At 35.5% G+C, this 16,158-nt stretch overlaps 1 protein-coding gene across 4 annotated transcripts in view; it reads left to right on the top strand.

The window, feature by feature from the left end:
* The first annotated feature begins 248 nt into the window (after positions 1-248).
* The window catches only part of LOC124362743 (zinc finger CCCH domain-containing protein 13-like), an 80,411-nt gene continuing 64,501 nt past the window's right edge, over positions 249-16,158 (top strand). For 3 of the 4 annotated variants that reach the window (XM_046817488.1, XM_046817485.1, XM_046817487.1), the window contains exons 1-3: positions 249-388; positions 9,275-9,452; positions 13,144-13,254. In XM_046817488.1, the coding sequence (XP_046673444.1) occupies positions 9,286-9,452; positions 13,144-13,254 (278 nt within the window). In that variant the 5' untranslated portion in view covers positions 249-388; positions 9,275-9,285. Of the gene's footprint in view, positions 389-536; positions 556-9,274; positions 9,453-13,143; positions 13,255-16,158 lie in introns of those variants that run through there. The other variant, XM_046817486.1, reaches the window with a different exon arrangement.

Here is a 16,158-nt window from a genome sequence, read left to right as displayed (position 1 = left end):
AGGTTATATTATGGCTATTGCAATCCTATGTAAGGTTTTATGTACACAATAATTACGTATCTCATCATATTCCTGATTCTACAATGTATTAGCTTAACACATATGAAATAGACAATATAATATAATATGATAAGTTTGTTATATTATCTGTGTTCAACACACCTCTTTGTTCTTCAATTTTACTCTTGGGTCTATCCCGTATCCTCTCCTATAGTACTGTAAACAAACCAAACAGTCATCCATTTCGTTTTACTCTTTCTAAATTATCCGCCGGCCTTCCGCCATATTAGTTTCGATTGGTGACTGTGTCTGTGGTCTGTTGAATTTTCGGTTTCAATATTAATATTTTGTTATTAACAGTGAACTGTTTATCAAATCACTCAGTAAGGTAAAAACTTTAGTTGTGTTTTAATATGTTTATGTTTTCTATATGTAATTAGCCTAAGAATATGGTCTAACATTTAAGAAGTTTACATTCCGGCTTCAATACCAAGGCTGCCAAGTCCCCACCATTACTTTTTTTTCCTCTAACAAACAGCAGTTTAATCAAGCTAGGTAATATTAAAATCACATTTTTACATAGGCTTGTCTGTGTTTTGTAAGCTATGGCTATAGAATGTCTCTAGATGTATGCTACACAGGTTATTTCAACTTAAGTTATTATTTAAATTAGCCTGTTTAGTTCTTAACCAGAGAGCAGTATAATAAGAGGCCACCAACACAATTGGATAATGAATTACGTTTTAGGCTTTTAAGATTGTATTAATCAATGTTATCCTGCAAAATAAAAACATTTGTCAGTTATTTATTATGAATATATGTAGGTCAATTGTTATTATATTCAGTATTTTAGGTTATTTGTAGGCCCATCAATTGAGTTGATTTAATTGTTGTGGTGGCCTCTTATTGTATTGCCGGTCCAATACCAATAGATTAATAATACAAAACTCATCTATTGCCACTCTGGCCGTTAATTTCACATTTACCTTAGAAGTGTTGATAGGCTCAGATTCTCTTCCTTTAATCCGTGTCAACCGACGTGAAACTGGCCATAGATTCCATCCATTAAAAGAACGAGTACCGGGAACTAGTTCCTAAATGAATCCTAACCTAGTTCATCAACTCAAACCATACAAAATATATATTTAATTAATAACGTGAAGATAAATACTACAAATAAAGATTTTAAATGAACAAACAGTACTTTTTATGATAATAATCCCCTTTTAATAGCAGCAATTTTCAAGACTATACTCAATTAAAAGGCAAGTTTTGAGAAACCCCTATAGAGAAGGGCCCATACCTTAAAAAACGTACAAACCAATTTTTGATAAAACCTTCTGTACACATTCACTACATGGTCTACTATACTAAAATACAAGCCTCATTCTTAGGCCACGCCTATTTCCCGGAGCCACATCGATTTTACAGGCCAAGTGCTGACAAAAACCAATCTATGGAGAGCCATATCTAAAAAATGTACGAGCCAATTTTGATGAAACTTTCTGTACACATTCACTACATGGTCTAGTATACTAAAATACAAGCCTCATTCTTAGGCCACGCCTATTTCCGGAGCCACATCGATTTACAGGCCTAGTGCTGACAAAAACCAATCTATGGACAGCTATATCTCAAAAACGTACGAGCCAATTTTGATAAAACTTTCTGTACACATTCACTACATGGTCTAGTATACTAAAATACAAGCCTCATTCTTAGGCCAACGCCTATTTCCGGAGCCACATCGATTTTACCGGTCAAGTGCTGACAAAAACCAATCTATGGACAGCCATATCTCAAAAACGTAACGAGCCAATTTTGATAAAACTTTCTGTACACATTCACTTACATGGTCTAGTATACTAAAATACAAGCCTCATTCTTAGGCCCACGCCTATTTCCGGAGCCACAATCGATTTTTACAGGTCAAGTGCTGACAAAAACCAATCTATGGACAGCCATATCTCAAAAACGTACGAGCCAATTTTGATAAAACTTTCTGTACACACATTCACTACATGGTCTAGTATACTAAAATACAAGCCTCATTCTTAGGCCACGCCTATTTCCGGAGCCACAATAACTTTATAGGCCAAGTGCTGACAAAAAACCAATCTATGGACAGCTATATCTCAAAAACGTACGAGCCAATTTTGATAAAACTTTCTGTACACATTCACTACATGGTCTAGTATACTAAAATACAAGCCTCATTCTTAGGCCAACGCCTATTTCCGGAGCCACATCGATTTTACCGTCAAGTGCTGACAAAAACCAATCTATGGACAGCCATATCTCAAAAACGTACGAGCCAATTTTGATAAAACTTTCTTTACACATTCACTACATGGTCTAGTATACTAAAATACAAGCCTCATTCTTAGGCCACGCCTATTTCCGGAGCCACATCGATTTTACAGGCCTAGTGCTGACAAAAACCAATCTATGGACAGCCATATCTCAAAAACGTACGAGCCAATTTTGATAAAACTTTCTGTACACATTCACTACATGGTCTAGTATACTAAAATACAAGCCTCATTCTTAGGCCACGCCTATTTCCGGAGCCACAATCGATTTTACAGGTCAAGTGCTGACGAAAACCAATCTATGGACAGCCATATCTCAAAAACGTACGAGCCAATTTTTTGATAAAACTTTCTGTACACATTCACTACATGGTCTAGTATACTAAAATACAAGCCTCATTCTTAGGCCACGCCTATTTCCGAGCCACAATAACTTTATAGGCCAAGTGCTGACAAAAACCAATCTATGGACAGCCATATCTCGAAAACGTAACGAGCCAATTTTGATAAAACTTTCTTTACACATTCATTACATGGTCTAGTATACTAAAATACAAGCCTCATTCTTAGGCAACGCCTATTTCCGGAGCCACATCGATTTTACAGGTCAAGTGCTGACGAAAACCAATCTATGGACAGCCATATCTCAAAAACGTACGAGCCTGTGTTGATTTATGTGTTGATTTAATAGATTAGATTTTTTTAGCACATAACCTAGATAGATTGGTTTTTTTTTGTCAGCACTTGGCCTGTAAAATCGATGTGGCTCCGGAAATAGGCGTGGCCTAAGAATGAGGCTTGTATTTTAGTATACTAGACCATGTAGTGAATGTGTACAGAAAGTTTTATCAAAATTGGCTCGTACGTTTTTGAGATTATGGCTGTCCATAGATTGGTTTTTGTCAGCACTTGACCTGTAAAGTTATTGTGGCTCCGGAAATAGGCGTGGCCTAAGAATGAGGCTTGTATTTTAGTATACTAGACCATGTAGTGAATGTGTACAGAAAGTTTTTATCAAAATTGGCTCGTACGTTTTTGAGATATGTCTGTCCATAGATTGGTTTTTGCCAGCACTTGACCTGTAAAAATCGATGTGGCTCCGGAAATAGGCGTGGCCTAAGAATGAGGCTTGTATTTTAGTATACTAGACCATGTAGTGAATGTGTACAGAAAGTTTGATCAAAATTGGCTCGTACGTTTTTGAGATATGGCTGTCCATAGATTGGTTTTTGTCAGCACTTGACCTGTAAAGTTATTGTGGCTCCGGAAATAGGCGTGGCCTAAGAATGAGGCTTGTATTTTAGTATACTAGACCATGTATGAATGTGTACAGAAAGTTTTATCAAAATTGGCTCGTACGTTTTTGAGATATGGCTGTCCATAGATTGGTTTTTTGCCAGCACTTGACCTGTAAAATCGATGTGGCTCCGGAAATAGGCGTGGCCTAAGAATGAGGCTTGTATTTTAGTATACTAGACCATGTAGTGAATGTGTACAGAAAGTTTGATCAAAATTGGCTCGTACGTTTTTGAGATATGGCTGTCCATAGATTGGTTTTTTGTCAGCACTTGACCTGTAAAATCGATGTGGCTCCGGAAATAGGCGTGGCCTAAGAATGAGGCTTGTATTTTAGTATACTAGACCATGTAGTGAATGTGTACAGAAAGTTTTTATCAAAATTGGCTCGTACGTTTTTGAGATATGGGCTGTCCATAGATTGGTTTTTGTCAGCACTTGACCTGTAAAAATCGATGTGGCTCCGGAAATAGGCGTGGCCTAAGAATGAGGCTTGTATTTTAGTATACTTGACCATGTAGTGAATGTGTACAGAAAGTTTTGATCAAAATTGGCTCGTACGTTTTTGAGATATGGCTGTCCATAGATTGGTTTTTGTCAGCACTTGGCCTATAAAGTTATTGTGGCTCCGGAAATAGGCGTGACCTAAAAATGAGGCTTGTATTTTTAGTATACTAGACCATGTAGTGAATGTGTACAGAAAGTTTTATCAAAATTGGCTCGTATGTTTTTGAGATATGGCTGTCCATAGATTGGTTTTTGTCAGCACTTGACCTGTAAAATCGATGTGGCTCCGGAAATAGGCGTGGCCTAAGAATGAGGCTTGTATTTTAGTATACTTTTAGTATACTAGACCATGTAGTGAATGTGTACAGAAAGTTTTATCAAAATTGGCTCGTACGTTTTTGAGATATGGCTGTCCATAGATTGGTTTTTTGTCAGCACTTGGCGTGTAAGTTATTGTGGCTCCGGAAATAGGCGTGGCCTAAGAATGAGGCTTGTATTTTAGTATACTAGACCATGTAGTGAATGTGTACAGAAAGTTTTATCAAAGTTGGCTCGTACGTTGTTGAGATATGGCTGCCCATAGATTTGTTTTTGTCAGCACTTGGCCTGTAAAATCGATGTGGCTCCGGAAATAGGCGTGGCCTAAGAAATGAGGCTTGTATTTTAGTGTAGTAGACCATGTAGTGAATGTGTACAGAAAGTTTTATCAAAATTGGCTCGTACGTTTTTGAGATATGGCCATCTATAGATTGGTATTTGTCCAAAAATAGGAGAGGTCTAAAATGAGGGTAGTAATATAATACAGTAGACCATGTATTCAAAGTAATGTATTAGGTATAATCTATAGATATTTTTGTATTTGTTCTTTTTTTAAATTATAAAATTTAATTTTAATAATATAAATTTTAATCCTGAAGCGATTGAACTGGTTCAGGAACTAGGTTAGTGGTAGTTCAGAACTAGGTCAGGAGCAGTTCATGAACCAGGTTAGGATTCAAGTCAGCGGATTAGTTCTTTTTATGGATGGAATCTATGGCCAGTTTCACACTGCTCCGTGTCAAACACTTGGTATTGTTGCCTTTCAAGACTGACCATGGTAAAATTACCTGCTTTGCATGTTTTTAATTAGAAGGTTATGGTACATTCATTTTTTGTGATAAATTTATAGTGTTTTTTTTTCTTTCAAAAGATGTTATCCAAAAGTAGGCCTACCGTACCATTATTAGTCATTGAAATACAGAGTAGGCTGTTATCCGGTGGCCCCTATTATTGAAAGTTTTTCTTACTGGGGACCTAAAAAAATTATTAGAAAGAATATACTTTTGACTTATTGTGAAATTACATATCATTATGACGATCAGTTCATGTTTCTGCCTCCCAGAAGGAAGCGATTTCGGCTAGGAAGAGGACACTCTGTCCCTATCTGCTACTTGTTATCCTAATAATATTAAAAATGCAAAAGTGCCTTTGTTTGTATGTTTTACTTTCACGCGTAAACTATTCAACCAAATGTACTGATATTTTACATGGAAATTCGTACAGTTCCTCGAATGAATATAGGTAAATTCTTATTTAGAAAATCCCTCCAGCCTACACCCCACTGGTCTTTAAAATAGTGAAAAATTTCCATCTTGGTCTCTAAAGTTGTAAAATATAAATTGAAAGAGCCTGTAAAAATCAACTAGAACTTATTCTGTGTAAACATTGTTTATGACACACAATCATTTTTTTAACCCATTGCGGATCGTATTGTTTTGGCGCACAGGCACCAGCGGGCACGAATTAATTTACGGTCAGCGGCCGCACAAACAGCAATGGTGCGCCACAGTATCGCTTTTGTATACTAGAAAATTCAGCTATGAAGGTTTTACAGATGGAACATGGGCCTGCTGGGGGATCCGTGATGTAGGAACGATAACACGCGAGCAAGGTTCCGGGGTGGCAGGGATGATGCCTGAATCATAGTCTAAATAAAGCGGGTCGGGCGAAGCGATTACAACATCCGGACCATTGTCTAGACTGAACCCGCCAACATATACGTCTGCGTCGTTTAGTTGTATAACTAACCTCAAAAGTATTATAATAACAACTGAGGAAACCACCCAATCAGAAGCGCTAAAAAGCAGAGAGTAAACTCATATGAATGATTTTTCAACTTCGACATACAACTGCGATTTGTAGGATATTTATAAAACTTTTGAAACCTCTAAACGTAGACTGTTGTTAAACACTCTTAGTTGACAAGTAAAGACGATCGCCCGATCTATCAGGCATTAATAGAACTATTTGGGGGGGAAACTTAAAAGCAGGCCGCTTTTGCGACCTGAGCTCGTCAGTGATCCGCAATGGGTTAACCAATTTAATTTCTATTTAAAATGTATTTATACTTATAGTGTGTACATTCTCTAAGGAGTTATCATTAGTTTCAAGCCGTTTTTAGATTTTAGCAATTAATAAGTACACTCTAACTTAGAAATGTACCTTAGAAAATGTCCCAAAATATAAGGTCAGAATTTGACTCTGAAGACTCACTTTGAACTGAGCTAGATGAAAGTTCACTAGACTGTTCTGTTGAACGAATGTACTAATTCTAGCTCTAAAAAGAAACAAACACGTAAATAGTGTCAATGTTAATGTAATATTAATTGTACATCTTTAACAAATATTAGGTATTAGATATAAAATACAAAGTTACCATCTAATTTTTACTATACATTTAGAGTCGGAATAAAACCATTTTGACTGAAATAGGCTTCTCTGGTTTGTGGTGTATATATCTTCTTAATCGCAAAATCAACTATGGAACAAAAATTAATAAGTACGTTGAACTAAATTACAATGGCCATAAATTTAATAACAGTGACGTCACTAATTGGTTGTTTGTTTATAACACAAAGCTGTATGATTTTGTTTTGGAATAAAGATTACACTATATTGGTCTTACTATTTATTTGGTCTTACTCCTTGGATAGATATGCAATAGCTTCTTACAAAATAGCAATAGTAAAAAGTGTTTATTGTAACAGTTGGAATACCAGATTAGTGTGTGAAAGTTATTGAATGCTTTATTGATCTTTTAATATTGGGTGAGTATGTAGTTACACCTACTAACTAGTTCAACTCACAGGTCTCTAGAATAACTTGGGATGAGCATTATGTGATTTCTCATCTTTTGCCTAGATAAAACCTTATTTTTCACTACACTCACTAATTCTTGCTATTTAATAATTGGCCATGTGTTTCCTCTAGAAATGTGAAAAAAGAACTGGAACAGTTCACTTCTTCGGAACTCCATGTTATCTCTAAACAGGTTACGTTTCTAGAAGTTCCGGCCCTGTTAAGCTTGGAACTCCATGCCCCGTTGGAACGGTTTACTACACGTGCCAAATGGTTCCGGCGGAATGACTAGGCTGGTAAATGTTCCAGTTCCGCTCTGGATTCCAGGCAATCGCAATATTTTCATGTAGCAACATATCGCTAAACCAGACTGTTTGGAATTAGGTTGTTTAAATTGTTGTGCCATTTCTCTTATCTGTCTGAACGGTTCCAGTTCCGGAACGGCCTGGCACACCTCTAGTTTCCTCACTCTACCTTCAAAAATGTTTTTTTTTTTTAATCTTCAAGAAAAATTCATAGAAATGTTTATTGAAAATTTTCTATTTATTACATGGTATTACTTGATTAGCCTATATTAACTTAGTTAGTTTTAATAATACTTTTTCTCTTTATTTCTAACCTTTTTGTTATAAAGTTTCAAATATTCATATATTTTAGTCTTAATACATTTTCTTAGATCACAGGATGAACATTTTTATCTACAAGATCATTTGGTTTCTTGGTTTCTTACATTTAACTATGTACATTCATGAAATTGGCATTTTTAGCAGTTTTTGTGAACAATTAACCCTTCGACGGACCGCGACGTACGCCGTACGTCTAGTGTTTTCCGCTGAACTCGGCCCGCGATGTACGCTGGAAGCATCGCGCAGTCCGATCTTATAACGAATACATTTCGGTTATTTTCGGTGTAATACATTCGAGTTATACATCGTTGGAAAGAAGATGAAATGAACTATCGGTGTATCGATACCTATGTATCGAAAGCCGTTCAACATGTAGTTTATAGTAGACGAAAAACATCGATCAAGGTGGCGCTTGCTGTCAGCTGTTTCTAACTACGCAATTGACTGTGAAACGACGATGTTATTGTTTGTGTTTAGCTGTTTATTTGTTTGGTTTTGTAGTAGAATATAATAAGAATATGGGGGGTTTTGACCTTAGAGATCAAATGCTAGAGAACTAGCTACTGGAAAGGAAAAGAGGTACTAAATGGTACATGAAAGTCTTCAAGCGTATGCTAAACATTACAATTCTGAACTCATACATCATTTGGAAGTCAAAACACAACAATATTGATCACTTAACATTTAGATTAGGCCTAGTAAAAGAAATTTTGGAAAGATTTCAACAAGAGGTACCAAGAACAGTTCAGGGCAGACCATCCACTGAGCCTCCACCAATGCGCCTAACTAAAAGACATTTTATTGAAAAGATTCCACCAACTGGGAAAAAGGCAAAGCCTCAAAGGAGATGTGTAGTTTGCTACAAACATGGCAGAAGAAGGGACACAATCTATTGGTGTCCCCAATGTGAGGCTGGCCTATGCCTAGAGGACTGCTTCAAGACATATCACACAGTTGCAAATTTCTAATGTAATTAAAGCAAATAACTTCCATTAAACGTGTCTTAAAAAGTTTTGTAATGGTATTTTGTACATGTTTGTATGGGTATACTTATGTTTTAGCAATACAATCACTTTTACAAGTATAGGCTTAACAGAAAATCATTTAATGCATGTATAGGTAATGTTGTCACAAAACTGTGAAAAACAAGAAATTAAGTGGGCCACTTAGGGTGTGTTCAGTTCAAATTAAATAGTGTGTTGAAGGGTTAAAGTAAAAAATTATATATGGAGTTTTCACCATTTATTACCATAAAAGTTGCACTTTTATAGTACTAAAACCTAAATTAGTAGAATGAGCTACTCTGTAGTTTTATCTTCCACAAGAAATATAACACTTACAAAGTAAATCCAGTTTTTCTTGAATTATTTTGAGTGCTAATAAACTAAAAAATATAGTTATTATTTTACTTTCTAGACTAGAGGAATATGCCTGGACGATCTCCTCATCGCCGCTCGACACCACCTCCACCTTTGATCTCTCGTCACTCCCCATCTCGGGGGAGAATATCTCGACCCAGTCCTGACAGACATCGTCTAGAAATGGTTTCAACAAGTCGTGGACGTGAACGTAGAGAATACAGACCATCTGTCAGGTCGGTAAAATAATTTCTTTATGTTATTTTATTCTCACTTTCTCTTCCATCCCTACTTTTACAGAATAGGTTTTACTTTACAGTAATCAGTTAACGATGAAGAATGAAAAGGGCCATCTCCAATGCATAACAATAATTGATAATCAGTTTGAATATCAATTTATACTATTGTGAATACTAATTATTTGTTTTGAGTTTCAATCCAATAATGCATATGGAATCCAACAAGTTCATTATACTGTAAATGACTCACCAGTAACTGAATTTGTGAACTTTACATGTTGCATTGCAGTAATTTTAACAAAAATTATAAGACAACATTGTTCTGACTCAAGTTAGTGTAGTACTCAGTTAATAACACAAAAAGTGTTTTCACACAAATGGCTCTTGTATTCTGTCATGTGTAGGTTCTTTTCTGAATGTTCAAAAGTTAATAAATAATAATATTCTTCTACAATAACTGTATTTTTATTATAATTAAAAATAAGGTTATTAAAATAAAAACCTTTATATTTCTCTTGACCTTTTAATACGTTACAATTGAAATGTTGACCACCACACTCATTCTTGCAACTTACACCATAATTTTAGAAATTGTTGCAAGTGCACACAGTCGATATTTCAAACACCTATTGTTAAGGTCTGTTTTTAAATGACCAAGTATGAGGAACACTATTATCATTGGTTGAAACATTCAGGTTTGAGCATAAACTAAGATTATAATAATATTATGTCAAAACAGTTTTTTAATTGTAGCCAGTGAATAATATTTATTACTACAAAACAATAATTGTAATGTGATTTGTAATTGTAATGATGTTTTAATTGTTCATAATACAACAACAGTTCTAGGTCAAACACATTGGCATTCATATTACATTCGCTACTATCAGTGATCGAATGGCAGCTCCTCTGAATCCTTCTAATGCTCCCATATATTTACTACGTTGCTCCTGTAGTGGCTAGCAGTTGTTTGCAATTGTTGTGCTTGCACATTTCGATGGCTAGTTCGCGCTCGCTCATGTGGGTCGCTCCATAATATGGTTCAATAGACTACTTAAAGACAGGTTTCACACAAGTCACAAAATGCTGAACTCAGCTTTTCACCTCTATCGCCAACTACAGTTCTGACGATATTAACATTGTTTTCCTGTTAATGTGCGACTTTGAATGGCTTATAATTAGAAGTAGAGTGTAATTCTTTATTGTGGAATCAAGAAACAAGTGATTATACCACACTTGTTCGTTGAATGATTTTTCGGGTCTTTAGTAATCATTAAAATAATTCTGGCGTCTTCCCTAAGCTCTAAGTGCACAGTAGCATTGGGCAAAACTGACTTGATATAAACCTGGAACTCATGAGAGAATAGAGGTCTTGTCACTCTTTAGTCTCTTTTGTGTCACCTTAACCCTTTGAGTGCCGCAGCGTCTACATAGTAGATGTTGTGAAATGTGCATAAATTGCCGGCATCTACCCAGTAGACGATTTTTATTTAATTAATATCACATATAATTCATTTTTGTTTTGACAAATAACTTATTTCACGGCAATCTACAAGTTTCGAACTATCAATTGTGATTGATTTTTATTGTTCACCGCCCCGCCCCCTTGTAGTTATTTGTCATCAGAAAAAAACAGATGACGCAATAGTTGGTCAGCTGCTACTTGTTGCCAGTTGCCATTAACTACACAGTTTCGTTCATTGTGTGTTTACATTGTGCTAGTTTCATGTGTTTATGCTGAAAACTGTTGTTATTACTATTCTGCAATTGTGTTCAGTAAAACTTACAATGCATTTACATACTTCTTTTTCCGTGTTTAGTGACATATATTTTATTGTTGGATTGGTGATGAACTAAAACGCTAGTTCCAATCAAACTATTGATTTTAGGTGAAGTAAGGTTATAGAAGTAAGGTTATATTGTAGGCCTGTGTATATTTTTATATACTTTTTATATAATTAGTATTTTACAGTCGTCTTACTTCATTGAGTGAAATAGGGTAGTTATAATATTGTTTCTAAACTTTTGACAAAGTTGAACAAAAAATTGCTTTTTGTTGTATTTAGTATATATTGCAGTATCTGGTTAAATATTACTGTAACACACCATATTATGCATGATTTTTGTTCAGTTTTTCATGCTCTTTCATATGGTATAGCTAAAAAAAATTAAAAAAAATATTGTATAAATAAAATTTTAGTTCAAACTTGAAATTTATTTTTTTTCATTTTTTAGTTTTTTGTTATAACCTATATTCTTTTTGTGTAAATAAAAATAAAATTATAATATTATATGGAACAAATACCTTGTTTTATAACACACAAACCAAAAAAAAATTATTCAAATCGGTTGAATAGTTTTTTCCCCATACGCTTGCAAAACAGAAGGCAATGCTCCGGCAATTTATGCGTATGACTTGGGAAATATGCTGTGGCACTCAAAGGGTTAAATTACAAAACAGCAAAGCATTATAAAAAATATTCTTCATTGGTGCCGTTTCATCAAGACACTACTTCTGATTGAGGTGGAGAAGGGGAACTTGCAGTAGAATGCAGAAACTTGCATTGGCCGTCTAAGAGGGTTCCGTGATATCGCTGCTACAGCCAACAGTTTTTATCTGTTCCGTCTGTGTTTTGTGGCCTGTGTGTGAAATCGGTCCAAATTGTGCCAAGATGGATCACTGCAAGCTGCTGTGATTAGGCTTTCGCAATTCTTGCTCATGTGAACCGCTCCTAACAGTACGAATTCTGATATGATACAAGCAGCAAATTTTGTCCCCTTTTGCCAATATGCTCATTATTTAACAAACCATATCTTGGACGCATTCCACCCCTCGCTGCATGTGTTGAAGCCAAGACCTTGGCTAGTGAACACGTGTGCCCTATATGATGCATGATGCCCAGCTGTAATTAATTGCAGCAAATGCGCGTTTTGTACTCCTTGGGATACATGTATAAACATTGAAAAATGTATTGACATTTTTTTTCAAAATTGCGAAGCCCACATACTTTTGTCATTATACTTAAATGTTCAACATAAACACGATAACCGTTTTTGGACATTATTATATTATATAAATAGATAAAAATGCCTTTCATATACAAAAACACTTTAAATACCCACTTTTGATTTCTTATTCACATAAAAAAAAGTCCTTCATTTTGCCGTCATTGTAAACGTATTAAAATGTTAATTTATACTACGGCTAAGTTAATACGCAAGCTTTGTTCTTCCTGAAGGCTAATATAATGCAATAATTCTATTTAACTATTTTGATCTCAACAATAAATAAGCTACAGAAATGAATTTTTTTATTACCATAAAATTATATTTAGTTATATGTAGTTAGTTCATTTCAGACAGCTTGAGCGTTTCTAATATAACAGTTAAGTATTTTTTGTACTTTGCTTCCGTGCAGCTTGCAGTTACAGTGGAGAACAAGTTTGGCAATGTTGCACAGTCCTCGTGGTTGCTCCAAGGTCATGTGACAAATAGACTCCTCGTTCAACTAAACTTTATGGTAGTTCATATTTTAGTGAATTGTGAAGAACAAACTACTAATAATGGCATTTGAAATTGGTTTGTTTCCTATTATTGATTTAAAACTTAAGTTAATAAGTTCAATTAACCAAGTTAAATTGACTTTGTCATAAACTACAAGTGAGTTTTATGTCTTCCATTACTTTAGGAGAAGCAGATCACCAGTTCCATCTAAAGTTCGTTCATTTTCACCACCACTGAAAAGAAAAGGTTCACCAAACAGAGAGAGAGAAATTCCTCAGAGAAGAACTAAAATTAGGTGAGTAAAAGAAATGATAGAATAGTAATTAGTGGTCTCTTTGCTAGAGAACAGTTAACTCTTGTTCCCAATTTTATGCAATGGAATAATACTTATTCATATGAACTAGAAATGGTGTATAGTAGATTCTCGTCCCTGTAAAAGCTATGTCCTAGGAATCACTCTTTCTTAAGAGTTTATTAATTGAAATGCTTATGAATTCCTTCTTATTTCATTGGGACAGTACCCACAGATTTTGCAATTGCCTTAATTCAGTTTCTTGTTTTTCAACACTACATTTTTTTTCAAACCTTGTGTTGAATATATATATATATATATAACCGTAAAACCGTCTTGACCCGGACACTTATATTGTTTTTACAGCATTACGTGTTTAATTTTTAATGTATTACTATGAAAAACGTTTAAGATATTATTAATTAGTTCTTTATTATTGTATTGATGTTTTATTTACATTATCCAGAAATGCAAAATAATTAAAAAAAAAATAATTGAAAAGTGTCCGGGTCAACCAGGCAAAACGTTGTTGACCCGGACACTACGTATAAATGCATTATAAAATGTGAACTAACCTCCTACGTCCGATTCCCGGACACATAAATGAAGATATCCGCTTGTTTACAACATTACTAATTGGTTAGAAAACGATCTGAAAACATTTGGTCTGATGACAAGGAGAATAAAAAAATTGAGGTCTGATACAAAGAAGTATAAAATTTATTGTTTAAAATGAACACGTTACTACATATAGGTAAAACAACAAAGGAGTTTTACATTTTAATTACTGGACATTATATGCATCAAAACTACATTTGAACTTAATAGATACTAATCTATCATTTTTAATAATTGAAAGTTGGCAGTCCAACGTTTCTCTCGACTTGTGGTCGTAGTCGACAATAGATTTGTCCTCTGGTTCATGCCACTTAAAAATGAAGTTTCCCACATTTCTGACAAACTTAATGTGAAGTCCTTGGCCAGGAGCAACATCTCCAACCACACCAACATAATGTTTGATAGTTTTCTTCCCCGGGAATTTAATTAGAAGCCAGTCACCAACACAAGGGTCTTTAAAAACTAATTCTGTGTCATTTTCGACCGGGCGCCTTCAGGTTCTGACAAGTGAAACTCATCGGACGAATCTTTTAATGAAAAATGTCCATCTTCACTTGAACTAGAGTTGTATCTTAACCTCTTTCGTGATGGACACTTGTCTTGGCAGCTGGTAGAAGGGCCTGCTATATTTCCTTTCTCCATCAATGTCCTGAACGGAAATACTCAGGCCTGGCGAAACGTTGATTTTTTTTCTTCCTAGGCACTTTCTGAGACAATGTCCCGTGTCGTTTCTTGGAAAGGAATTCAAGGACAGCTTCACCAACTAAACTTTTACACTTTTTTGTTGGAGATTCTTCAGTGTGGTTTTTTTGATCTTTGGGGAGCTTCTTCAGAACTTGCTGTGGATCATGTGGAATTATACCACAAGTCCGGAAACCAGATTGCAAGTTCTTTGATTGGTTGTTGGAGATCGTCTCACAAAGCTTACTTAAAAGTAGAGGAAATACATGCTTTGGAACAGATGTTAACCTCCGGTCAGCTTCTAACTTCCACTCAAGTAAGGTCTGTCTCCAAGCACCTTTTAAAGGCCTAAAAAAAGGCTACATCAAGTGGGCTGCAACAAATGCGTTGCATTTGGAGGCAAGCAGGCGAATTTTATGTTGTGTTCTGCACACAATCTCAACACTTCACTTGAAAAAGTGGGTTGACAAGTTGTCACCTAACATGACCTTTGTCCCCTCCTTATTCTTTGCCCATGGCAAAACTATGGTTTTAAACCAATCGCTAAATGTGGCCTCGTCAATCCACCCAGTCTTCGATCGGTTGTATCTTGCTCCAGGTGGGCCTCCCATGACCCAAGTGTCATAAAGCCTTTCCGCCTTATAGCAAACGTATGGAGGCAGCAGCTCACCAGAAGCAGTGCCAGCAAACATGATTGATACGGCACTTTTGGACGAATTCATGATTCTTTCGGGGTATTTTGTGCCCCTTTTAAAAAATACATTTCTCCGAGCCCGGATCATCACTAAGGTTGGTCTCATCATAGTTCAGGATATGAGAGGCAGGTATTCCATCAGTAGTGGATTTTAAGTTGTCAAAAAATGTTGAAAATGTCATCATGGTTCACTTTTGCCCTCCTGAATGTGATATTCCGGCTCATCCGGAGTCTTAGTTGTGGATGTCTGCTCAAAAAACCCATTTACCCACTCTTCGCCTGGAATGTTGTTTTTGAACAATGGGATAATACGTCCTTCTTTTTCTAAATATAACCTAAGAACTAATCTTAAATCTAACCTAGAGAACGGAAATCCCCATTCCGCAACCTTTTCAATGTGAGCACATATTAACATCCTCCTGCGGTATCATTGAACATTGGAACACTGGTTTTTTTACCGTGAGATCCTGTAAATTATTCCCGGATGAGTGGTCACTTAATGTGGATTTAGGGAGATTGTACTTTTAGCAGCAGCTCTCACTGAAAGTTTTTTGTCTTTTATTTCCTGTACGGCTTTGTTAATTAGTTCTAGTCTTTCTTTAGCGGCACTCATATTCACTAATTCACTTTAAAACTGAATTAAGTTAACTTATAAAGGGATAATAATAATCACTGAAAAACTAAACATAAATAGGATAAACACCAGTACGGGAAGAATACACTGTGCAAAACGAAAATGTTAGGTTAACACAATGATGTACTGAAGTGGAGAATTGGCGGGTAAAGTCGTGACAGCGAAATTGGCGCTAAGAATATCGGCAGTCGGTGTGTCCGAGTCAAGAATGGAATTCGTTTAAGTCGAATATTTTTTTTTTTCTGTAATGAATTAAATCATAAAACCATCGATATGTTGG

The sequence above is a fragment of the Homalodisca vitripennis genome, chromosome 5 (genome assembly GCF_021130785.1).
Source record: "Homalodisca vitripennis isolate AUS2020 chromosome 5, UT_GWSS_2.1, whole genome shotgun sequence".
NCBI lineage: Eukaryota > Metazoa > Arthropoda > Insecta > Hemiptera > Cicadellidae > Homalodisca > Homalodisca vitripennis.
Note: the sequence above shows the minus strand (reverse complement) of the source record. Positions and strands in the feature narration are given on the sequence as shown.